Source organism: Vulpes lagopus, chromosome 1, assembly GCF_018345385.1.
Source record: "Vulpes lagopus strain Blue_001 chromosome 1, ASM1834538v1, whole genome shotgun sequence".
Lineage (NCBI taxonomy): Eukaryota > Metazoa > Chordata > Mammalia > Carnivora > Canidae > Vulpes > Vulpes lagopus.
In genome coordinates, this window is record NC_054824.1 from 120,830,062 (window position 1) to 120,847,986 (window position 17,925).

Consider the following 17,925-nt stretch of genomic DNA (forward strand, 5'->3'; position numbering starts at 1 on the left):
GGGAGTCCACTTGAGATTCTCTTCCTCTGTACCTCCCTGGTACAGACCCGCTCTACGCTCACACGCTGTCTCTTTTACTTATATTAATATAGTCAAAGCATTTAGATATTATTGGTTGTTCCTTTTTGGGCTTACTGTGACTAGAACCTTGAAATCCGTCTTTCTTATCCTCTACTTGTAGATGCGTTGTTTTAGATAAAAATAAAGGGCTTCAGAGTCATGGCTTCAGAGTAGGTTGCAGAGAAACCTTATACTATTTTTCCTACTCCATTGTAAAAGAAGAACACTATTGAATAAGTACTATATTCTGGAAATTGGATTATATCTTTATGTATACTGCTTCCATTTCACAGCTTTCCTATAAAAAGGAAGTAGTAACTTACAGTACCATACTTTATAGATAAGGTAACTAAGTTTCAAAAAGATTAACTGACTTACCCAAAGTGATTGATAAACGTCAGGGCCAGCATTTGAACCCAGGTCTACCTCACTTCAGAGTTTGTATACCCCTTCTATAATTTTGTGCTAAAGCATTTTCAAAAAATTAGCTGCCTGTGTGGGTGGCAAGCCGGATTCTCTCTTCTGATTCAGTTCAGTGAGGTTTAGAATCACACATTTAACCTGTTCTATTTGGCTTTGTTGGATTTGGCCCATTATTCCCTCCTCTGGAAGTCTTTCATAGTTGGTTTTTTTTCCTGCCTTGTATTAAGTTAGGGCTTATTTTCAGCTTTATGTCTTCCACAAATTTGATGAGTATTCCATTAGTGCCCAGCATCAAAATCATTAATAAAATGTTGAGCAAAATCTGCCTGAGGATGGAGCCCTGAGGCATATTACTACATATTTCTTTCATTAGCACTCTTTGTGAGATGATACCAAGAGGATCATTTTCACATGCCTTCCAGAGAGAGCTACATATACAGTATTCCTCAGAATTAAAATTAGCCTTACTTGAATTACTCATATTATAAACTTGTAGTGGTTCTAAGAGAGCAGGATCTCAGATTCACTAGTTTGTATTTTAGGGGATTTTTCTTTTTTTTTGAAAATCAGAACGTAGTGGGTTTTTTTTTTAAGATTTTATTTATTTGAGGGCAGCCCGGGTGGCTCAGCAGTTTAGCACCACCTTCAGCCCAGGGCCTGATCCTGGAGAGCCAGGATCGAGTCCTATGTCAGGCTCCCTGCATGGAGCCTGCTTCTCCCTCTGCCTGTGTCTCTGCCTCTCTCTCTCTGTGTGTCTCTCATTAATAAATAAATAAAATCTTAAAAAGGGGAGAGGGGCAGCCTTGGTGGCCCAGCAGTTTAGCGCCGCCTTCAGCTTGGGGTGTGATCCTGGAGACGCGGGATCAAGTCCCACATCAGGCTCCCTGCACAGAGCCTGCTTCTCCCTCTGTGCGCCTGTCTCTCTCTCTCTCTCTCTCTCTCTCTCTCTCTCTCTCTCATGAATAAATAAAATCTTTTTTTAAAAAGATTATTTATTTGAGAGAGCACTAGAGAGACAGAGCAAGCATGAGTGAGGGGTGGAGGGAAAGAGAAGCAGACTCCCCACTGAGCAGGGAGCCTGATGTGGAGTTTGATCCCAGGACCGTGGGATCACAGCCCAAGCCAAAGGCAGATGCCCAACCAACTGAACCACCTACGTGCCCTGAAAATCAGAATATTGAAGTAAACTTGATGACTGTAACTGCTTCATTAAGTTTATGTTTTCACTCTAAGTTCTTTAGAGGAGAAAAGCTCAATGTTAAAAACTTTTTTTGTAGACTCTATACAGAGGGAGACCCTGGATCTTTATAGGTCTTTAGAATAAATAACTAAAGTTGTTTTGAAAGGAATTTAAGGGGAAGCCAACAAATAAAACAATCAAAAAAATTTTACTCTGCTGTTAGAAAAGTAGAAGAAAGCTGATGAGTGTGCATAATAACTAAAGCTATAGCGTGAACTTTTAAAGTTTCTCAGAAAATCAGAGACCTAATGCTTTAAAGAAGAGATTTATTTGGTTAATACATGGACTTATTTTGGTTTTTTTCCTTTTTATGACAAAAGAGAACAAAGCCAGCACTTGTTTACTTATTCCTCTAATTAGATCTAGGAGTTTTTGGGGTTTGTTTGGTTTTCCTTTTGTGATCCTCACTACTTATAGATGATGCCAGGAAATCAATTTCTTATGACTCATTCATGTTCCAGGTTGAATTTTCATGACTAATAAGCAGATAGCCTGTGACGTGATTAGTTAAAGCAAGGTCAGATAGATTTTACACTCCATTAATTTATAAGGCTTTCTCATATGACCTTAGCTTACTCTGTTTTTCCAGAATAAGACAGTTTATTTTTTTTTTATTTTTTTTTATTTATTTATGATAGTCACAGAGACAGAGAGAGAGAGAGGCAGAGACACAGGCGGAGGGAGAAGCAGGCGGAGGGAGAAGCAGGCTCCATGCACTGGGAGCCTGATGTGGGATTTGATCCCGGGTCTCCAGGATCGCGCCCTGGGCCAAAGGCAGGCGCCAAACCGCTGCGCCACCCAGGGATCCCGAATAAGACAGTTTAAAAGTAAATATTAGCTCTAAAGATTTTCCTCAATATAGATTATAGGATTATAGGCTCTAAGTAATATTGATATTCCCCAGGAAATTAAGATACAAATCTGTGTTAGGAAAAATTAATCTTGTAATTTTTTAAAGATCTCTATTGGTCATTTTTTTTTAAGATTTTATTTATTTATTAGCATAAGAGAGAACACAAGCAGAGGGGAGGAGCAGAGGGGGAAAGAGAAGCAGACTCCCCACTGAGCAGGGACCCAGATATGGGACTTGATCCCAGGACCCTAGGATCATGACCTGAGCTGAAGGCAGATGCTTAACCAACTGAGCCACCCAGAACCCTCTGTTGGTCATAATTTATAAAATTCTCATTAATTTTTGTTTGAAATCATATTACAAATTAATAATGAATATAATAGACTGGTTTTGTCACATAAAGCCTTATATGCCTGACAGACTGGTAAGAATTGGTCAATAAAGTCAGTAATCATTGCACACAGGAAAGTCAATTGAGTTCAAGTTAATCATTTACTTGATAAACACAATTCAGTCCAAACCCTCTTTACATGCCATTGGTCCTGAATCAAGTTAGACAGAAACATATGCCTGGATCAGCACAAATTTTTTTTCTAATGGAATCTGGGATTCTCTCATATTTATTCATTCAACAAATAATTTATTGAGCACATACCAAGTGCCTGCTCTTGTAGACACATAATGCATCAGTGAACCAAAGATTCTTTATGCTCTTAGAGCTTACATTCTGGCAGGTGAGCAGTAGACAAATCAATTACATACTATGTTTGAAAGTCATAAATACTGAGCAGGGCAGAGGGAGAGAATCTCAAGCAGACTCGGTGCTGAGTGCAGAGCCTGATGCATGGTGCTCAATCTCATGACCTGAGGCCCAAAACCAAGAGTCTGATGCTCAACCATCTGAGCCAGCCAGGCACCCCAGAGGTGTGCCTATTTACAATTTTAAATAGCACGTACAGGGTAGGCACTGATGAGAAAATAAAACTTCAGCAAAGACTTGAAAGAAATGAGATATTTAAGGGCACCTGGGTGGCTTAGTGGTTGAGCGTCTGCCCTTGACTCAGGTCATGATCCCAGGTCCTGGGATGAAGCCCCCCATCCGGCTCCCCACAGGGAGCCTATTTCTCTCTCTCCCTGTGTCTCTGCCTCTCTCTCTCTCTCTCTCTCTCTCTCTCTCTCTCACACACACAAATAAAATCTTTAAAAAGAGAGAGTTACCTAGCTAAGCGATATCTAGAGATGAGCATTCCAAGCAGGTGGAAGAACTAGAGCAAGGAACCTAAGGTGGGTAGGTCAAGGAACCTTGAGGAAGCAAGGATGATTAGAATAGAGTCTAATATAAAAATAGATCAGAGAGGTAGTAGGAGGAAGGGACAATTGGATCATGTAGGACCTTGTAAATAATTTAAAGGACTTTGTCTTGTGTTTCCAGAGAAATGGGGAGAGGTAGCAGCTTATTGGAGGAGTAATATGATATTACTAAATTGTAGGACTTTTCTGACTGATATGTTGAGAGTAGATTGTAAAGGGGCCTGGGTAGAAGCAGTGGTGGAAACTCAAAATTTAAATCCTACTTGTAGTCAGTTATTTATCTCATGGTCTATACTAAGGATAACACATTGAATGCTTCTCGGTACTGTCTTAGGAATCTGCCTGTCTGGATTTAGATCCTGCTTCTGTTACTTATTATTTTAGTAAGTGGCTTTACTCTATATCTTCATTTTTTCTCATTTGTATAGTGAAAATGATGTTAATAGCTCATACAGTTGTGATAATTAAACTGATGCATGTAGCACTTAGTGCCTGGCAACATAAACCTCAACAAATGTTGGTAGTTATCAGTGTTAATATTAATCACTCTGTATTTGTCATTTGCCAAGTCATGTTGATTCTGCTACCACAGAATCAGGCCTTCCTTTCCATAGCTGTTTTCAACCTTCTAGTTCAAACCCCCAGAAACTCTGTTTTGTCTTGTTTGTTTTAAAGATTGTATTTATTTATTCATGAGAGACACAGAGAGGCAGAGACACAGGCAGAAGGAGAAGCAGGCTTCCCAGAGGGAGCCCGATGTAGGACTCGATCCCAGGATCACGCCCTGAGCCTAAGGCAAACGTTCAACCACTGAGCCACCCCAGGCATCCCAAACCCACAGAAACTCTTGCCTGGACCATTATAGCCACTGCCTAGTTGATTCCTTGCTTCCTTTCTCTCTGTCCCAGTCCATGTTATGATCTTGCTGCTGGATTATCACATTACTTCCATGCTTTGAAACCTTAATTAACTCTTCTAACTCTCCTTGCTTTCTAAATTATGAACACACTTAAACAAGGCTCTTTTTCATGTAGTTCCAACTTGCCATTCTCTAACACCAGGTGCACATTATTATATATGCCTTTACTCAAATGTGTGGAATCTCTGCTCATTTTCTCTGCCATTTGAAGTTCATTTCACCTCAGAGTACCACCAATCACACTTTGTACTTCACTTTTTTTGTTCTTGTACTTCACTTCTCGCAATAGTATTCCCTACTTGGTGCTCTAATCATTCATTTGAATACTTCTCTAGTCCTTGTATTTAGATTTGGAGCATTAAATGCAAGGAATTACATCTCTTACAGCTTCATACCTGTGTTCTTTTATAAGTCCATACTAGATAGCGATGTTTTAATAAATGTTTGTTGAATTTATTTTCTTTCGTTTGTCATTTTCGTCTAGGAATGATCAACAGCACCAACCAGCTGATCTTGAATCTGAGGAAAATGTTATTCCAGATTCACCGATAACAGCCTTTTCATTTTCTGGCATTAACCGGCTACGAAGAAAGGAGAACCTCCATGTCCGGTACATAGAACAAACACAAGCCAAACTGGAGCAATCTGTGTGTACAAATGGTAAGGATTGGAGTTTTCTTTTAGTTATCTGTTTTTGTATAAAAACATATTCTACAATGGTGAGTTTTTCCATTCTTCCATCAAGTGGAAGAAAGACAGCCATTGTTCAGGGAATTCACATCACAACTATAAGTTTAACTTCCATTAGTGAGGTGAACTGGGAAGGCATTTTCTGCCTATGTAATGTATAGGCATGTGTTGCTTATCTGAATATGTAAACGCTCAACATTATATAAATATAGTGTATAGGTTTTCTGCTTTTATTTAAAAAATATTTCTATGAGTAGGATTAGAAGGAAAAGAGGAAAGAACTTTTTTTTGAAAAGAACTTAATGTTAATTTTCACCTACTGTGTGCCAGATAAGTGAGTGATTTGAGTACATTGTTACTATTTTTTAATTCTTCTGACAAGCTTGGAAGGTAGCTGTCAGTATCTTCATTTTATAATGAGGAAAGGTATGCTCTTTGGAGGGATTAATTAAATAACTCATGCAAGGTCACCTGTCAAGTAACTAGATGAGTCAGAATTCAAATACAGATTATCCTGGCTCTAAAGGTACTTTCCATGTACCCATAACTTCTCCTACCAAGCGCTTTAGCCAGTTAAAGCTAAATGTTATCATTTGTATAAAGCTAAATTGTTATAATTTGTAGTAATTGATGGTAACCAAGAAATTGGCTTTATAAAGTATCTACTGGGCAGCTCGGGTGGCTCAGCAGTTTAGCACTGCCTTCAGTCCAGGATGTGATCCTAGAGACATCTACCTTGTGACTTATCCATGACAGATTTCTAATTCCAGGCACATTTACCATTACTGCTAAATACTTTGAGACTACCTTTGCATATAGCCTGAAATTTATCATGTGATGTGATGCAATGATTTATTTCTTTTAATATTGATCTGAAGTAGGGGATCCCTGGGTGGCTCAGCAGTTTATTTGGCCCAGGACATGATCCTGGAATCCCGGGATTGAGTCCCACATCAGGCTCCCTGCATGGAGCCTGCTTCTCCCTCTGCCTGTCTCTCTCTCTCTCTCTCTCTGTGTGTGTGTCTCTCATGAATGAATAAATTTTTTTAAAATCTTAAAAAAAATTGATCTGATATAAATGACAAAATCTTTCATTTTTAACCTAAATTGTAACAAGGAAAGCATTTGGAGGGAAGGGGTATACATACTTCTAGAGGTATTCTCATAATATAAATAAATTGTTGATAGTAGCTATTTTTATAAAATAATAAGTAGATCTTAGTCTTTGTTGGAAAATTGGCACCATTTTATTTTTCCATTTTAGATGAGCTTGCATCACCATCTAGTGGAAAACAAAAGAACTGTTACAAATCTTACATGTAATTAGGAACTAAAGTAAAATGTAAGATCTTGAATCTAAAATGAACATTCATTGGCCTTTTAGTCTGCTGACAGAATCACTACAAATAAATATCTACATAATTTAGCTCATGTTTAAATCCATCTGTAAGAATACCTAAAAAAAAAAATCACAGCAGTTTTCTTTATTAGGAAAGTCTTTTTTTATATCTTGTATAAATGCTTCTGGTTTATTTATCCATCAAATGAGAATAACCTGTAAGTATTTTAAAACTTGTCTGTTTTAATCTTGCTCTGATCATTTTTACTTGGAATCTAAAATTTTTATTATAAAATATCATTTTTGAGCCATGCAGATTATTTTAAAACTTATTTAATGACTAGTTGGTCATCTCTTTCTAACTATCCTTGCTTATTTTAAAGTTTATAGTATGATATAATATTATTTTCTGGTTGTAATTAATAAGTCTGTTTCCCTTTCTTCTTCTTCTGGTTTTCTTTAAATTAAATCCTTAAACATTGGAATGATTTCTAATAAAGCATGTTTCAGGATTTCTTCCCAGAAAATAAAAACTCTAAAAACAAAGATTATCGAGATATATAATGCAGTTTTCATTTTAAATGAACCTACTGATTTGCAACAAATACAAAAGGAAAAGATATATTAAAACATAAGAACTCAAAAAAAAAATTAGAACTCTAAGATACTTAAGTCAGAAGAAGCTTATCTATTCTAGTCCTTTCTCTCCCACTGTCCTAACTTCTGGCTTTGTTTCTTAGGGAAACTAAAAGAGTGAACCTTTTATTAGAATATGAAAATTTTATCAATAAAATATCACTTCTAATGCACTTAAAGACAAGTTTGTATTGGATTATATTTTGGTATTTTATATCATAAATATTTATTTATGTTATCTCTTTTTTCCCCTTAGAACTGGGAAAAGCTCCAAAGCCTTCAACTCATCCACAGCCTAAACCCAATGAAAGTGAAATTCTAGTGGCTGACACTTGTGATCAAAGTCAATCCCCCGTGGCTAGTAAGCAACATACTGAGATTTACTATATAAGTTTAAAGTTTGTGGTTACTGGTGGCCAAGAGTGGCCAACAATCTGAATTAGACAGTATTTTCCATATGATTTTGTTTGTATTATTGGTTGTATGATAATCTTTTTCATATTGGAAAGTCATATTATCCTATTATTATTAATTCATATTTATCCCAGTCCATATTAATATAAATTGCTAATAATTTTAAGTAAACAGGCTTTCCTGTGCTTTACTCATTCATCCAACAAATACCTGAGTGCCTACTGTATACCAGGCACTGAATAAAACAAAGCCTTTAACCTCATAGAGTATACAATCTAGTTGAGGGAGAAAGAAAATATTAGATAGAAGCAAGTGTTATGAAAAGTAAAGCAGGGTAACAAGAGATATTAGAAAGCCTCACTTTAAAAAAGTAACACTTAGGCTTGGGGCACCTGGGTGGCTCAGTTGGTTAAGCATCTGTCTTCAGCTCAGGTCATGATCCCAGGGGTCTGGGATCGAGCCCTGCATTGGGCTCCCTGCTCATTGAGGAGTCTGCTTCTCCCTTTCTCTCTCCCTCTGCTTGTGCTTGCTCTCTCTCTCTCTCTCAAATAAATAAATAAAATCTTCGGGATGCCTGGGTGGCTCAGCAGTTGAGCGTCTGCCTTCAGCTCAGGTCGTGGTCTGGGGTTTCTAGGATTGAGTCCCAAATCAAGCCCCTGAGGGAGCCTGCTTCTCCTTCTGCCTATGTCTCTGTCTCTCTCTTTGTTTCTCATGAATAAATATATATATAATAAATATATATGTGTGCATGTATGTGTGTGTATATATATATATATATACATATATTTAATCTTCAACAAAATTAAAAAGTGACACTTGAAGAGATAGGTCAGGAAACAAGGGAGTCATGTGGATTTGGGGGAAGGGACACCTCAGGTAGAGAAATCAGAGCACAAAGGCCTTGGGATAAGGATGTTTGGTTCTTTCTGAAGAACATCAAGGAAGCCTCTGGCTGGGGCAGAGTGAGTGCAGAGGAGATTGATTTGAGCAACTCTGTTCTTTGGAGCTGCTGTTTACTAAGAGGAAAGAAACCAAGAGTGTCAGGTTTACAGATTGAGGTAGGAATAGGAGTGATTAGAAATCAGAAATTTGGTTTTGAGAATATTCTGACATGTTAGACTTCAGTTAAGATTTTGAATGAGTAATTGGATGTGAGTTTAGAAAGGTCTAAGATAGAGATATGATTGGAAATTGTTAGCATGTAAGGTGGTATCTAGAGCAGCCCGGGTGGCTCAGCGGTTTAGCTACTGCCTTCAGCCAGGGTGTGATCCTGGAGACTGGGATCGAGTCCCACGTCAGGTTGCCTGTATGGAGCCTGCTTCTCCCTCTGCCTGTGTCTCTGCCTCTCTCTCTCTCTCTCTCTCTCTGTCTCTCATGAATAAATAAAATCTTTAAAAAAAAAAAAAAGGTGGTATCAAATCCAGGAAACTGGATGAGATCACCAAGCAAGTGAATGTAGATTGAGAAGTTCAAGTACTTAGCTCTGGGGTGCTTCATTGTATAAAATAGTGATTCGTAGCTATTTTTCTCACCATCACACTAGCCTTTTTAGACGTTTTTTTCCCTAACTACTTATCCATGAATTTCAGTACTACAGATATAGTGTATGAGTATATCCATATAAATGCTTTATGCATAAAAAGATTCTTTTGCCTTCAAAGAACCATTTTTCATCTCTTTAAAGGCAGTATTTACAGTTGTCTAGATGGTGATTTAGAGATTGTGAAAATGAGAAAGAACCAACAAAGTAATTAGCCAGAAAAGGAGCTGCCAGTGAGGTGATATCTCATCCCTGAGATAGGGGTGCCTGGTTGGCTCAGTTGATTGAGCATCCAACTCATGATTTCGGCTCAGGTCATGATGTTTGAGTCTTGGGATCCAGCCTGACATCAGGCTCTGTGCTCAGTGAGGAGTCTGCTTCTCTCCCTCTCCCTCTCCCCCTGTTCTCTCTCTCTCTCTCTGTCTCTCTCTCTCTCTCAAATAAATCCTTTAAAAAAAAAAACTGATAAAGTAGTGTTCTTTAAGCCACATGGAAAGAGGAGAGAGTGGTCAACTGTGGCAGAGACTGTCAATAAGTCAGAGAAGATGAAGACTGAAAATTGGCTATTGGATTTGGTCACATGCAGATCATTGAGTGTTAAAACTCATAACATGAACTATTAGGTTGTAATGGTATTCAGCTAGACTTTTGAATGTCAAGAAGCTAGCAGGGAAATGGGAGAAAGCACTTGTAAACAGGTCCTTCGAGGTGTTTTGTGGCCAAGGGGATGGGAAAATGGGACAGTAGCTAGAAAATGGGTCAAGTAAGGATGTTAAAAGATGAGATATTATAACATATGCGGCATATTTTTAAAATTTATTTTATAGAGAGAGAGCAAGCAGGGAGAAGGAGCAGAGGGAGAGGGACAAGCAGACTCCACCCAGCAAGGGGCCAAACAGACACTGGGCTCAATCCCAGGACCCTGAAATCATGACCTGAGCCAAAACCAAAAGTCGGACACTGAGTCAACTGAGTCACATAGGCACCCCTTTACAGCATATTTTTATGTTGATGGAATGGGCAAGTACAAAGAGAGCAATGAATAATTCTAAGGAAAGAGAACAGTAACTACATCCGTGAAAAGGTGAGGGGGGGCACCTGGGTGGCTCAGTAGTTGAGCCTTTGGCTCAGGGCATGATCCTTGGGGTCCTGGGATCGAGTCCCACATCAGGCTCCCCACAGGGAGCCTGCTTCTCTCTCTCTCTCTCTCTCTCTCTCTCTCTCTCTCTCTCTCTCATGAATAAATAAATAAAATCTTTAAAAAAAAAGAAAAGGTGAGAGGAGTTGGGATCCAGAGTCTGGTGGTTGAAGGATTGGTCAAGGATAATCACTTATTCACTTAATATGAGTACAAAACTTAATCTATAAAAGATAAGTTGGGCAGCCAAGGTGGCTCAGTGGTTTACTGCTACCTTCAGCCCAGGGTATGATCCTAGAGACCTGGGATTGAGTCCCGTGTCGGGCTCCCTGCATGGAGTCTGTTTCTCCCTCCGCCTGTGTCTGTGCCTCTCTCTCTCTCTCTCTCTCTGTCTCTCATGAATAAATAAATAAAATCTTTAAAAAATAAAAAAATAAAAGATAAGTCATTTCATATTAGGGCGTGTGAGTATGTGTACATATGTCCAGACACACTGTCAGGCAAAGGGTGCTGAGGACATAACACTGAGTGGCAGATCCTTGCTTATCTGCCTTCTGGAGCCCATTCTCCTATGCTGCTGCCAGGACTTTGCTCCCTCAGTTGTCCTCTTTCTTTTTTTTTTTTTTTTTTTTTTTTTTAATTTATGATAGTCACACAGAGAGAGAGAGAGGCAGAAGGAGAAGCAGGCCCCATGCACCAGGAGCCCGATGTGGGACTTGATCCCGGGTCCCCAGGATCGCGCCCTGGGCCAAAGGCAAGCGCCAAACCACTGCGCCACCCAGGGATCCCCTTTTTTAATTTAAGTTGTCCTCTTTTCTTACATCTCCAGCTTCTCTGGAGGTTCATTCTTTTCAAAATATGCACGTTTTCTTTCATCTTTTCAAAATAACCCCTCTCTTTATTGTCTCCATCATTAACTACAGCTTATCTTCAAAGCTGAAAAAGTGGTCTGTGTTCAGTAGCTCTTCAGTATTATCTCCCATTCACTCCAGTTGAATCCAGTAGGGTAGGGATTCCACTCTTCACCTCTCCACATCTCTGTGAGAGAGAGAGAGATCCCTCACTAGCCTAGCTGGGCTTATGTCCTAATACTATTACATCTTTTGCATTTTGATTTCCAGCAATTAAAACACCTGTACTGTAGTTCCCTAAACATGCAATTTTGTTTCATGTATCTGAACCCTGCTTAAGTATTAAGCACATACTTAAGAGCCTACCCTCTCTCCCCCAGCCCAGTTGACCTGTCAAATTCCTCTTTCTCTCAAGGGGTCAGCCTAGGTATCACTTGGTATAGCTTTCCTTGATAACCGAAGGCAGATTTAGGAGTCCTTCCTCTGTTTAAATCCCCTCTTTTATGTGCCTTTAATGTTTATCATATTTTATTGCAATTCTCTTTTTACCTGTTTCACTTGTATGAGCCCTTAAGCTTTTTGAGGACAAGAACCTTTTTTCATCTAGTGCCTAGCACAATGCCTAATATATAATATGTGCTCTGCAAATACCTGTTGATTTGAAACTCTATACATAAAAATTTGTAAAATACTTGAACATAGGTAATTTCTGTATAAATATATGTTAGCTTAAATTTTGAAAATCTCTCCCACAAACTATGTTTTCATGAAAGATACTATAAATATGCTATATCTTAGATCACAAGAAAGCCATCATAAATATACATAATTGGGGGGGGGTTTCAGTGTCAGTAAGAAAAATAATCTGCCTGTTGCATTCAGTGCATTTAGGAAAAAATAGAAAATCTTAGCTGAAAAAATTTTGGCAAATGTAGTTGCTAGATACCTGCACTTTATTGCTATTTATGATAGATATTTTGCACAGAATTTTAAAATTGTCCAGTGCCGTCTTATAAAATGGTTCTTTTGAGCCTTTTTTTTTTCTTTTTTGTATTTTTCAATACATCTCATTTCTACAATTGTATTAATTGCAGGTTTTTGTTTTTGTTTTCTTAGAAACACATGGAACAAGCAGTTGTCCTACTGCTAAGTCATCCTTTAATTTAGCTACAGTTGTTGCTGAAACACTTGGATTTAGTGTTCAAGAAGAATCTGTGAGTAATTGTTTAGTTTGTTGATAATATGAATTAATTGGTGTCTTTTTAGGTCAGTTTTTAGAGAATTGAGCGAGAGAAAAATTATTTTATCCAAAGATCATGGGATAAAGGCCTAGAACAAAATTTATGTGGTTAGAAAGGCCCGTTTATATTATCTACCCCAGCATCCCCAAAACCTGGGTCTTTAGAATTCTTTGTATTAAAGGTTGTGGGTTGAGTCAAAATTTAGGGAAGTGATGATGGCTTGGAAGTTTGTCTTCCCTGCTTCCTCTAACCTCCCTATCCCTACCTTGTTCCATCTAACTGAAGACTTAAACCTTAAGGTTGGTGCCAGAATTTATTGTAATTTTTCAATATTCTTCAAACTGGGGTTTGGTTTGGAAAACAGGCTGAATTCTTGGGACTGCTGTAGATGCTTTAGTTCTTTGTCCTTACATGTGCAATCTAATTCTTAGGGATTGGGACATGAATTTCATTTCATTGTTTTAGTACTTCCTTACATCAGGCACATTCACTTTTTTTCTTAATTGACCCCTAAAAATAGAAAACTTGAATTCTTCTATCTTAGGTTTTATTTTGATACAACTTTAGTATAGTATTCCTTTGCTTTAGTCAGTAAATGTGTATTTGCTCTTATAAAATGGTCTTGCTGGGCAGCCGAGGTGGCTCAGCAGTATAGCGCCGCCTTCAGTCCAAGGCCTGATCCTGGAGACCCGGGATCGAGTCCCACATCGGGCTCCCTGCATGGAGCCTGCTTCTCCCTCTGCCTGTCTGCCTGTGTCTCTGCTTCTTTCTCTCTCTCTTTCTTGAATAAATAAATAAAATCTTTTTTAAAAAATGGTCTTGCTGTTAAATTTTTAAAAATTGAATTGATTTTTCATTACATTTGGATTTGTCTGGTTTTTTTTTTTTCTAGTTTTAAATCACTCTTCAAATGGTAGTGGGTAGTTTTTAACCTTTGAACTTTTAATGTGTTTTAATGATTTCTAACAGTTCATTGGCATTTAATACATTCACAGTATTATACAGCTACCACCTCTCTGGTTCTAAAGCATTCTTATCACCTCAAAATAAAACCTATAACTGTTAAACATTCAGTCCTCATGCCTCAGTATCTCCAGCCCCTGGCAACCACCAATCTGTTTTTTGTCCCTTATGGATTTACCTATTCTGGATAATTCATGTAAATCAAAGCCTACATGATGTGGCTTTTGAATCTGGCTACTTTCACTTAGTCTGTTTGTGGGATTCATCCACATCACAGCACATATCAACATTTCATTCCTCTTTAATGAGTAATCTGGGGCACCTGGGTGGCTCAGTCAGTAAAGCATCTGCCTTTGGCTCCATCATGATCCCAGGATCCTGGGACCGGGCCCTGAGTTGGGCTTCCTACTCAATAGAACAGAGAGACTGCTTCTCCTTCTCCCACTCCACCTTCTTGTGCTCTCTCTCTCTCTCTCTCTCTCTCTCTCAAATAAATAAATAAAACTTTTTTAAAAAAAAGAATGAATAATCTTCCATTGTATTTATGTACTTCTTGTTTTACTATTAAAGGAATCTCAGGGTCCCGTGAGCCCTCTTGATGATGAACTCTATCACTGTCTAGAAGATCACAAGAAACAACCTTTTGAGGAATCTATAAGAAACAATGAAGATAATTTAAGGTAATTTGGGACACTGGTAAAAACTTACAGATTCCTGATGAGATCTCATTATAGTGAGTTCCATATAATCAAACTGCTCCTGTCTGTCAGCATATAGTTTGGCATTCTGGTGATATATATTTATTTACTTATTTTTAAGCAGGCTCCATTCCCAACCTGGGACTTGAACTCAAGTCCCTGATGAGATCAAGTCGCATGCTCTACCAACTGCATCAGCCAGACATCCTGTATTAATTTTTTTTATTTATTTATTTATTTATTTATTTATTTATTTATTTATTTATTTATTTTTATTTTAAGATTTTATTTATTCATGAGAGACACAGAGAAGCACAGAGGCAGAGGGAGAAACAGTCTTCCTGCGGGGAGCCCAATGTGGAACTCGATCCCAGGAGCCTGGAATCACACCCTGAGCTAAAGGCAGATACTCAACCACTGAGCCACCCAGGCGTCCCTTAATTTTTATTTAAAAAAAAATTTCCCAGGGATGTCTGGGTGGCTCAGTGGTTGAGCACCTGCCTTCACCCCAGGGTATGATCCTGGAGTCCTAGGATTGAGTCCCACCTCAGGTTCCCTGAATGGAGCCTACTTCTCTCTCTGCTTGTGTCTCTCCCTCTCTCTCCCTATGTCCGTTTTGAATAAATAAAATCTTCAAAAAATAAATAAATAAAAATTAATTTTTTTAAAAATTTCCCCATGAGGTGCCTGGGTAATGAAGTCAGTTAAGCATCCTGCTCTGGATTTCAGCTCAGGTCATGATCTCAGGGTCATGGGATTGAGCCCCAAGTCAGGTTCCATGCCTAGTGGGGAGTCTGCTGGAGATTTTCACTCCTTCTGTACCTCTCCCCTCCCCTCCTCACAATTGCCCACACTCTCTCTCTCTCAAACAAATAAATCTTTATATATTTTTTCCCTACTTTATGATGAATTGAGGGCCTTTTGCATTGCTGTAGAGAGAAAGATATTATTTTTTAGGTTTTCTTCTTTTTTTTTTTTTTTTAAGATTTATTATTTATTCATGAGAAACACACAGAGAGAGGCAGAGACATAGGCAGAGGGAAAAACAGGCTCCCTACAGGGAGCCTGATACAGGACTTGATCCCGGATCCCAAGATCACGCCCTAAGCTAAAGGCAGATGCTCAACAGCTGAGCTACCCAGGCGTTCCTCTTTCTGTTCTTCTATCAAGCATTATTTAAGTTTCAGCCTTGTTACTCTACCTCTATAAAGACCCAATCATCCCTTCTGTGTTTGTATTTCCAAAAACTAGGTGTTGTATAAAATGCATCTATAAGCTTACATTAATTTTTAAGATTGTGTTGTAACTCATTTACTAATTTCAGAACATCCGCTAACTAGTAATACCTATATTTATGTAATACTTTAGCTTTCTAAAAGTGCTTTTGGTTTTAGATACATATATTTAATTTGTCATCAAAGTAACTTTTTTTTTTATTGGAGTTCAGTTTGCCAACATACAGCATAACACCCAGTGCTCATCCCATCAAGTGCCCCCCTCGGTGCCCGTCACCCAGTCACCCCCGCCCACCTCCCTTTCCACCACCCCTTGTTCGTTTCCCAGAGTTAGGAGTCTCTCATGGTCTGTCTCCCTTTCTGTTATTTCCCACTCATTTTTTCTCCTTTCCCCTTTATTCCCTTTCACTATTTTTTTATATTCCCCAAATGAATGAGAGCATATAATGTTTGTCCTTATCCGATTGACTTACTTCACTCAGCATAATACCCTCCAGTTCCATCCACGTTGAAGCAAATGGTGGGTATTTGTCGTTTCTAATGGCTGAGTAATATTCCATTGTGTACATAGACCACATCTTCTTTATCCATTTGTCTTTTGATGGACACCGAGGCTCCTTCCACAGTTTGGCTATTGTGGACATTGCTGCTATAAACATCGGGGTGCAGGTGTCCTGGCGTTTCACTGCATCTGTATCTTTGGGGTAAATCCCCAGCAGTGCAATTGCTGGGTCGTAGGGCAGATCTATTTTTAACTCTTTGAGGAACCTCCACACAGTTTTCCAGAGTGGCTGCTCAAAGTAACTCATTAAAGTAGGTTTTATTACTCCTGTTTTTTAGTCAACAGAAACACAAGTCCACAGAGGTTAAATGCCTTTTTTAATACCATATAGCTGTTAATGACTAGAGCCAGAGCTCTTGCCCATTCCACATCTTCAAACTTTAACCTAATACTCTTTCTACTATCAGCTGTCTGCTCTGCTACAAGGAGGCTCAGTCTTAAGTTATGTTCAATTCTGTAGTATAAGAATTTTGTGTTTTGAAGTTACTTATGATGAGATTTCATATCAACAAAAGAATTTGGGTCTCCAGTGGAATTTATTAAATTTGATTTTTTTATATAGTTAAGTTTAAATAACTTAGGAAAAATATTTATGGATAGGAATATCAAGGTATTAAGATATATTTACTGTATCATTTCTCTCTGCCTTTTGTCAGCCAAAGGAAGAAAAGCTGACAACTCTACCCTATCTCAAATGTTGGTTAATCATGAGTCTGATACATGGCTAAGACCCTTACTCTTAATGATTCTGTTTTAGTGTAAGCTTTCTCATATGCTTGTCTTAGAATGTTTATCCTATTTCTTTAGTAGGAAGAATGTTTTACCACTCCTTATTTTTTTTAGATTTTCAGATTCTAAGTCCAAGACTCCTCCTCAAGAAGAATTGACTGCTCGGGTATCATCTCCTGTATTTGGAGCTACTTCTAATGTGAAACGTAGTTTAGGCTTGAATACGAGTTTATCCCCTTCTCTCTTAGAAACTGGGAAAAAAAACCTCCTGAAAACAGCACCCTTCAGCAACACTTCTACTTCTAGATCAGAAAAAAACAGATCAAAATCTGAAGATAGTGCCCTTTTCACACATCATAATCTTGGGTCTGAAGTGAACAAGATTATTAGCCAGTCGTCTTCAATTAAGCAGATGCTTATCAGTAAAAACATAAGTGAATCCAAAAATGAACAGGATAGTTTTGATCACATTAAAGATACTGTCAATGATAAAGAAAAACATGCAGTGCCCCTGAAATCATTGGGAAGCAGAACATCCAAAAGGAGGAAAGTTGAAGAAGAAAGTGAAGATGAACTAAGCTGCCCCCAAGGCTCTTTTGATAAAGAAAATGCTTTTCCTTTTTTACTGGATAGTCATTCTTCCATGAACGGAGGAGACTATGTAATGGATAAACCTCTAGACCTGTCTGATCGATTTTCAGCTATTCAGCGTCAAGAGAAAAGCCAAGGAAGTGAGACCTCTAAAATCAGATTCAGGCAAGTGACTCTCTATGAGGCCTTGAAGCCCATTCCAAAGGGCTCTTCCTCAAGCCGTAAGGGCTTGAGTGGGAGCATTGTGTTTACCAGAGATTCCCCAGAGGAGCCCTGTTTACAGGAGTGCGTCCTCCAGTCCTTGGAGAAATCATATCCAGATAATAAAACACCATTACAAATCAAGGAAGAAAATCCCATCTTTAAAATCCCTCTACGTCCACGTGAAAGTTTGGAGACAGAGAATCTTTCCGATGATGTGAAGGTTTGTGTTAAATGTTCAAGTACTTTTATTAAAATTATTGCTCATGATTTCATCTAGATGCTAATAAT

At 38.4% G+C, this 17,925-nt stretch overlaps 1 protein-coding gene across 10 annotated transcripts in view; it reads left to right on the forward strand.

The window, feature by feature from the left end:
• Positions 1-17,925, forward strand: part of RBBP8 (RB binding protein 8, endonuclease) — a 102,842-nt gene that overhangs the window by 60,859 nt on the left and 24,058 nt on the right. For 9 of the 10 annotated variants that reach the window (XM_041754547.1, XM_041754540.1, XM_041754573.1 and 6 more), the window contains 5 exons: positions 5,291-5,466; positions 7,728-7,832; positions 12,531-12,628; positions 14,189-14,298; positions 16,957-17,857. In XM_041754547.1, the coding sequence (XP_041610481.1) occupies positions 5,291-5,466; positions 7,728-7,832; positions 12,531-12,628; positions 14,189-14,298; positions 16,957-17,857 (1,390 nt within the window). The remainder of the gene's footprint in view (positions 1-5,290; positions 5,467-7,727; positions 7,833-12,530; positions 12,629-14,188; positions 14,299-16,956; positions 17,858-17,925) is intronic. The other variant, XM_041754582.1, reaches the window with a different exon arrangement.